Source organism: Drosophila willistoni (genome assembly GCF_018902025.1).
Source record: "Drosophila willistoni isolate 14030-0811.24 chromosome XL unlocalized genomic scaffold, UCI_dwil_1.1 Seg141, whole genome shotgun sequence".
Taxonomy (NCBI): Eukaryota; Metazoa; Arthropoda; class Insecta; order Diptera; family Drosophilidae; genus Drosophila; species Drosophila willistoni.
The window spans coordinates 10,506,830-10,514,170 of record NW_025814052.1 but is presented as its reverse complement, the minus strand read 5'-3'; the positions used below and the strand labels follow the sequence as shown (position 1 = coordinate 10,514,170).

Below are 7,341 nucleotides of genomic sequence, written 5' to 3'. Positions count from 1 at the left end.
ATAGAATCCAGGATAACAATCCAATAACTATTGTCTTCTTATTGTAAATGATGACAAAAGTTAACAACTGAAAACATAGCCATAGATTATAGACTTTGTTGTTGCGTCTATAACATTATTTGTAGTATTTTTACTTTGCCAATCCAATTAGCTGCCCTTGCCTAACTTATGTATATATATTCTTGATCAGCATGAAGATCCGTATGGATTAACATCAACTCCTTCTGGAACTTTGGAAACTTATAGCTTGTGTCAGTGCCGGGATTAACCATATAACCTCATGATTCATGGGTTCCGCCCCATCCGAGCACTCTAAAAGGATTTTCAATCACTGTAAAAGTTAATTCATTGTTTATTGATTTACCAAAATATAGTTATGAGCAAATTAGGTAAAATGACAAAAATTAAATTTAAAAAATACTAAAAACTATTTGCGAATCTGTAAGTTTTCCAAATTTTAACCGATTTTTATAAATGATGTCTCATTTTAATGGTTTTTTAATTAAATTTTAAATTGAAATGCAATTCACGTTTATCGATTATCTTTTCAAGCGAGAAAAAAAATGCCACAGAATAGCAAAAAGTTTCAATAAACTTTAATTTTATGTAGACAGCTTTAATTAAGTCAATTATTTGAGTATTTGAAAAATTCATGTAGAATAATGTCTTTCAATCTGCATTGAAATTTTAAGAACTCATTTTTTACCTTTTTTTCGCAAAATCGTATGGAAACATGGAAATGTTTAATGCAATTTTAAAATATTTATTTAGTTTATATATAAATTTTTGAAATCGCTTAGAAATTGTCAAACTTACAGGCTGAAAAAAAAAAATAGATAAATTGAATAGAAATTTCAGTTGAAAAACGCAACAAAAAAAAATCTTTGCTAATCCTTTTTGAGCGATTTTTATTCATGCTCGAACTTTTACATTGGAAAGTGAACTTCTAATTTGCATTATGACTCCAAAAATTGGCCTAATCTATAATTTAGTTAATGCCTTAGCGATTGGGACAAAAATGGTAGACAAAATGGCATTGAGTGAAGCCAATTCAAGCGCTGATTTAATAAGATTTTGAATTTTGTTCTGTATCGATATTTATCCCATTACATCTTATTGGCATTATCAACAACCTTTCCATTCCATGAGTCATTTCTGTATGAAATATAGTTTCGGCCGGCAAGAACCTTGACAGACAGCGGGTCGACATACATGGGACTGAGGTACGGGCCGAAGGAGAAAGAGCCTTATAGACATTATTTTTGTTTGTGCCCACAAGACACATACCCATTTATCACAATCGCACTTGTGTGTATGTGTGTGTGTGTGTCTTGGCTGTAGTTGTTGTTGTTGCTTAGGTGGCATAATTTCTCACTTAACGCACGACTAAAAATACCCAATGCTACAATACTTGTAAGTTGCTATATCACATATATATGTACATAGGTATGTATGCATATAGATGCACACATACCTACATATATAAGATACTGCATGTGTGTGTGTGTGTGTGTGTGTGAGTGTCTAGTTAGTTGTAGGTGTATATGTCACTGCGATTGCTAATAGTAAGTTCAATGATAATGCGTTTTGTTATTTATGACCGATATTTTATGCGATTAAATGGTATAATTTATCATTCCATTCGATTCTCTGCCCGATATCAGATTCTATTTCATGTTACGTATTAGTTTAAATATTGTAACCAAATATTGGTTACAAGGTTCCGAAATTATATATTCAAGAAATCGAAGAATTTCCTATTTGATCCTTTTTTTCAAATGTTATCCAGATCATAATAAATACTCCTGATTTGGTTTTTATCTTCTTTCTTACTTTTACAATTCTATTATTTAATAAAAAAAATTAAACACTAATAGGAAAAAACATTCGAAAAAGTGCAAAAACCATAGAGTATTCGAATTCAATCTCAATATGTATGTAGATCAGTCATGATTGCTAGTGCTCCTTGAAGAATTTCACAGTTCCAGCCTGGACTTGACCAAATCTCTGATTGGCCGTTACCATATGACGGGCTATCCATCGCGGTAGCTTCTGTTGAATTCGTTCGGCAGCATATCTCTCATCCAGTAAATAGACACAAGCATAGTCCCTTATGTGGCGGACAGAACGTCCGATGCATTGATTAACCGCCTTCATGCAGAGATTCTCATAATACTCATTGCCCGCACCGGGACCCAATTTTTCATCCAAATGCCGCATGCGTTCCTGGAGCTCCGGTGAGGTTCGATTCGGATATGGCAGGCCAACAACAATTACGCCGCGACCCAAATTATCAGCAAAATTTAAACCCTCTGACAATTTGCCACCAACAACGCTCAGAAGAAGTGCCCCACCATTGTCTTCGCTTGAGATGGCCTCGGCATAGAGTTGAAGTAGCTGTTCAACAGATCCGCCGCCCGAGGATTCACGAAATATGCGCTTACGCTTGGCAATTCTAGCCAAGGCACCGCATTGCTCCAAATGCTTGTAGACCTGATCCAAATAGTCATAGGATGGCAGGAAACAAACCAAACCGTGGGGCAATACTTGACAAAGATTCTGCAATATCATCGAGAGCTCAGTCAACTAAAACAATATACAAAAAAATGTTATCAAAAGAAATAAATTTATTATTTGGTTTACTTGCCATTTTGGAACTGCCTCTTTGGGTATAATTAAAGCAGAGGTTAGTACCCGTTGGACCCTTGGTGATGGCAAATGGTAATACCGCATCCGGTGGCACTACATGATCATAGAAACGTTCAACCACACGTTCTGTGCAATTAGCAAAGAGCTGTTCTATTAGTTCTTCAGTGGGCTTCATGGTTCCACCGGCTATAACAATCTAAATGATTGGCAGATCAAATCAAAGTTAAAGAAAGGAAATTCAGATTGCTTTTCGAAGAAATACTTACCGCCCTGGCTTGGTTTACAATATCACTGAAATGCTCGGCAGGATTGAGTAATAAATATTTAAAGGTACCCTGTTCCGGCTGTATAAGAACTCGTCCATCAGCTGCATCACTGGTCAGAGTTTCTAAAAACGCCAATATAGGACGTATGGGTGATGGCATTAGCAAGCGTTTCGCATCCACAGTGGATGCTGTCGAAGATGGTGGTGGTTGTGGTGCTGGTTCATCATGCTGCAGTTTTCTTTTACTCTGGCCCTCATGTTGCTTGGCCAAACGTTTTAGCAACTCTATTGACGGAGGAGGACGATTCTCAACCTGTTTGGGCTCTCTCTTGGGACAATTTTGCACTTTCTGGGCAAATCTTGAGCGGACACAGAAATCGAGCAAGTCAATTAAATTGATATTGAAGAAATCACCCTCGGCTGTTAACTCATAGGTGCGTAGTAGACGGGGCTTGGCAGTCGTCTTGTTATCCAGCAGTTTCAACAGGCTTTTGATAATAAACACTAATTGATTAATTTTCAATAGATTTTTAGGACCAAGGCGGGTTTTATAGACATCCTTGTAGTTTAATATCAAATCTTTGGCCATGTTCAATTGATTACAATTGATCTCCGAGCCATGTAATTGGGCCAAAGTGTCCAAGAGATTGTGGGCTTCATCTATAATGACAATGGAACCACTGATTTCGATTCCCAGCTGCTGGCGAGCCGATTTCTGTAGCAGCAATTGATAAGGCAAAAGAATTAATTGAGCTTTCTGCTGGGCTAAACGCGAGGCATAATAGGGACAAGCTCGAGCTGTTTGGCCCTGATTAACAAGATCCTCAATGTCCACAGGCTCTGACAGAGCCAGGTCCCTGAGATGATCGACTTGTGTAGGGACTTTAAAGGCACAACCACCCGATGAAGATATTTCTAGGCGCGACTTTTTACTGGGATTTGCTTTAGTCTTGCTTTTGGCCATGTCCAAACAGCGTTCGTTCATGAGGGAGACACTCGAAAGTCTTTTCACATGTGGATTGATGCAGAGTTGCTGTCGAGATCCCAGGGAAATCGAACGCACCCATTGACTATGCGACGTTTTACGCAACTCGGAGACAATCTGTGACAATTGGGAATGGGTTCGACTGCAATAGAAAATTTGTATGGGTTGATAATGATCCTGGCCATCCATTAAAGCATCATCCTCAATTTCATGCTCAGAATCATTGTCTGAGTCAACGAATGGAGTCTCATCTATTTCCTTCCCTGAGATGTCGCGAAAATATTCAGATTTTTTGCTTAATCGCTTTCTTTCCTTTCCCCTTGTTCGTATCTTTACCAGTTCATCTTCCTCCTTCAGCCTTAACTCATTTAAACGTTTCAATTGCTGCAACTCTGCGCGCAGTTCCTGGACCTTAGCCTGTTCGCTAATCCAATCGGTGACCTGACCACCCAATTCTCTCAGTTTGGCAATTTCACTTTCCAGTCTAGCAATTCTTTCTCTCAGCTCACTCCGTACTAATTCCTCATGATGCTGTAGCCAGGTCAGTGCAGCACATGTCAAGGTTAGAGATTTACCCGTTCCTGTGGGACTTTCGAATATGCCAATTTGCTTCGATTCCAGCACTTGGAACACTTGTTGCATGAGTTGCCCTTGAATCTCATAGGGTTCATAGGGAAATCCAAACTCAGTTTCATTGGGCGTGTTGAGTGGCTTTAGTGGTGAATACTTGGCCATGTTGTGGCTGAGACAATCCTTTACGCACTCACATTATTTCTAGTTAAAGCATTAAAAACAAATTCGACGCGCCTAAAACAATAACAAAAGAACGAGATTGTTTCTGGGTTGCCAGATCTACATATACACAACGGTCGTTATGTTGCCAGATGCACGAAAGATTCTGTCGCTTAGACGTTGGCACCTTATGTTCGACTCATCGGTGGGAGTTGCAATCATTGGTTCGACGTTGGCACGACGTTCGAGCCTGTTACGCGCCAATTCAAATGACAAATAAATGTCTTATATTTAGCGAGTGTTTTGACTTAAGCTATATAAATATAACCTTTAGTGGGCACTTTTTAAAAGTCAATAAATGTTGATAAATGTTTCTTTTTTAATAATTTTAAAGACGAAATAACCATATCCACTGGAAATGGCTAATTTCCTCTCATGGCCAAATGTTCTTCAGCTCTCGGGCTGACATGTTCACATTTGTGTTGCCGGTTTTCTGGTGTGTGTCTGTTGTGTGTTGTTTGGAAATTAGGTTAAAGACAGCCGCAAGTGATTGGAATCTATATACTTACTATATCTATATGGGTTGATTATCTGTATAACCATGTTATATCTGTGATTATCTGCATCTGTCTCAAGTTTTCGAAAGGGTAAGTCTCGTCTTTTCAATTTAGCAAGATCAAGTCTTATCTTACAGCAAAATTCAGTTTTTGCACTTGGACTTCTTGGGACAACTTGGCCTTCGCCTATTTTTTTTTTGTGTGTGGCTCCTACTAACAGGTTTCTTTCTTTGTTTTTTGGCATGTGCCGTTCCTTGCCCACCTTTCATGTCCCACATTCTGAGTATTGAAAGTAAACCACAAAAAAATACACCGAACTATTTTGAGAATGTCTCTCAGTCTAGGAATTCAAAGAAATAGTTTCAACCAGTTAAACATTTTGGTTTTTCTTTTTTAAATTATGGTCTGGGGTTAAGTCAGTCAAGTTGTTAAAGTACTCCTTGCTTTTTTGTATTCGGTTGTATTATCGGTTGTATTATTATTTATTCTATCATTTCGGTGTTATCATAAATTTCAATGTCGTAAATGTTGTTTTTTTTTTTTTTTTTTAAATTTGTTTTTGATGAATAAAAATTGGAATCCACTTGGCCCATTAAACGCTAAACCGAAATGCTGCATCGTGCAATAACCTATTCCAAAACCCAGATCCGGAAAGATCACGATCATGGAGATCGCCTGGTCAGTGGATCGGATACAAATGATGAGCGCATGTGCTGGATATGTTTGACCAGCCATGAGGAGATGCCGCGTAACGATTGGATCCATCCATGCCGATGTCGGGGAACCAATAAATGGGTTCACGATACCTGTCTCAGTCGCTGGATAGATGAGAAACAAATGCTCAGTCCGGATTCGCCTGTTACGTGCATGCAATGCCGGACAGAATACATTATTCTGATGCCCAAACTCTGCCGTTTCGATAGTCTATTGCAACGCATTGATAAGTGGTATGGACGACTGTGTCCCAGCGTTCTAGTGGGCATATTGGCGGCAACAGTTTACTTCTCCGCCGTAACCTATGGCGCCCTAACACTCCTCGAGGTGGCTGGCTATGACGCTGGCATAGTTATTCTGCAAGAGGATGCAACATTATTGATGATTGTGTTGCCTGCCATACCGACTGTGTTGCTCCTAAGTCGTTTAATACGTTGGGATGACCTTGTGATTCGCTTGTTGCGTCGTCAACAAAGGCAATTGCTGCCGCCAGAGCATCTCGATGAAGATGGCAATCCACTGCCAGGTGCCCCATTAGGCGATGCTTACTTCGAGGAACAGGAGCGTGAGCATTCAAGTATGGATGTTGGCAACTTTGGATCATCAATGCATGTTGGTCGTGCCTCGGTTAATTTCTGCATAGCCCTCAGTTTGCCCACATTTGCGGTTATATTGGGCAAAATTATGTATCAGAAGGTGGAGAATCGTTCCCTTAGCATACTTTTGGGTGGCCTAACATTCATTGCCATTAAGGGTCTGGCTGGGATCTATTTGCGGCTATGTAAGCATGCACAGAAACGTAAACGCTTCGTCCTGGACTTTACAGCGGACAACATCTGGCGACTTATGTCAAGTAATCGTACGTCAAGACACAGAAGTCTTTAAGTCCTCTGCACTCCCCCACCTCCCCCCCCCCCTCGTGCCACATGCAGCACAGTTGCACTCTGCTAACAATTGCATCAAATAAGCTTTTTAGCATGGCCAACTGGAAACGCATGTAGGCAACACTTAGATGAGATTTTAGCCCTGCACATACCCATCTCCCCAACCCACCTTCCTTTTTTTTCCTGGAAATATATATCGACAAATTATATGAGAATGTGAAAAGAATCAATATAGAAAGTAATAAAAAGAACTTTGCACCACATAACAAAAGCTAACGTCATTCTATTTCACAAAATCGTAGCTTATCAGCTACTATACATGCATACATATGTATGTATGTACATATGTATATATACAAATACCTGACGCAAAACTCAGGAAGTCAAATTCAACATAAAAACAAAAACACATTTCAATCAAACTCGAAAAACACGCCCCTTTTTTGTTTTTTTTTTTACTAAATGTGCATACATTTAATGGAAAAACATTTTCTTTTTTTCCCCCGCATGTGTGTGACCTTGACCTGGGAATGACCCCAATTTACATTCATGACG

General features: G+C 39.2%; 2 protein-coding genes across 2 annotated transcripts; one reads left to right on the top strand and one right to left on the bottom strand.

The window, feature by feature from the left end:
* Nucleotides 1-1,510: 1,510 nt before the first annotated feature.
* Nucleotides 1,511-4,732, bottom strand: LOC6641117 (ATP-dependent DNA helicase DDX11). The gene is made up of 3 exons (XM_002064021.3): nt 2,916-4,732; nt 2,648-2,845; nt 1,511-2,586 (listed from the first exon to the last, which is right to left on the bottom strand). Exons 1-3 carry the CDS (start codon nt 4,632-4,634, stop codon nt 1,957-1,959), a joined length of 2,547 nt encoding a protein of 848 aa, XP_002064057.1. The 5' UTR covers nt 4,635-4,732; the 3' UTR covers nt 1,511-1,956.
* A 985-nt stretch (nt 4,733-5,717) lies between these two features.
* Nucleotides 5,718-7,057, top strand: LOC6641116 (E3 ubiquitin-protein ligase MARCHF5). Its single transcript, XM_002064020.4, has one exon. It carries the CDS (start codon nt 5,798-5,800, stop codon nt 6,785-6,787), a length of 990 nt encoding a protein of 329 aa, XP_002064056.1. The 5' UTR covers nt 5,718-5,797; the 3' UTR covers nt 6,788-7,057.
* Nucleotides 7,058-7,341: the final 284 nt, after the last annotated feature.

Excerpts from the sequence above, each read along its gene's own strand:
- LOC6641117 (XM_002064021.3), bottom strand. The coding sequence starts at position 4,634 with ATGGCCAAGTATTCACCACTAAAGCCACTCAACACGCCCAATGAAACT. Across the intron at positions 2,846-2,915 it reads TTGTAAACCAAGCCAGGGCG|ATTGTTATAGCCGGTGGAAC; the intron begins GTAAGTATTTCT and ends CCAATCATTTAG. Across the intron at positions 2,587-2,647 it reads AAAGAGGCAGTTCCAAAATG|TTGACTGAGCTCTCGATGAT; the intron begins GCAAGTAAACCA and ends ATATTGTTTTAG.
- LOC6641116 (XM_002064020.4), top strand. The coding sequence starts at position 5,798 with ATGCTGCATCGTGCAATAACCTATTCCAAAACCCAGATCCGGAAAGAT.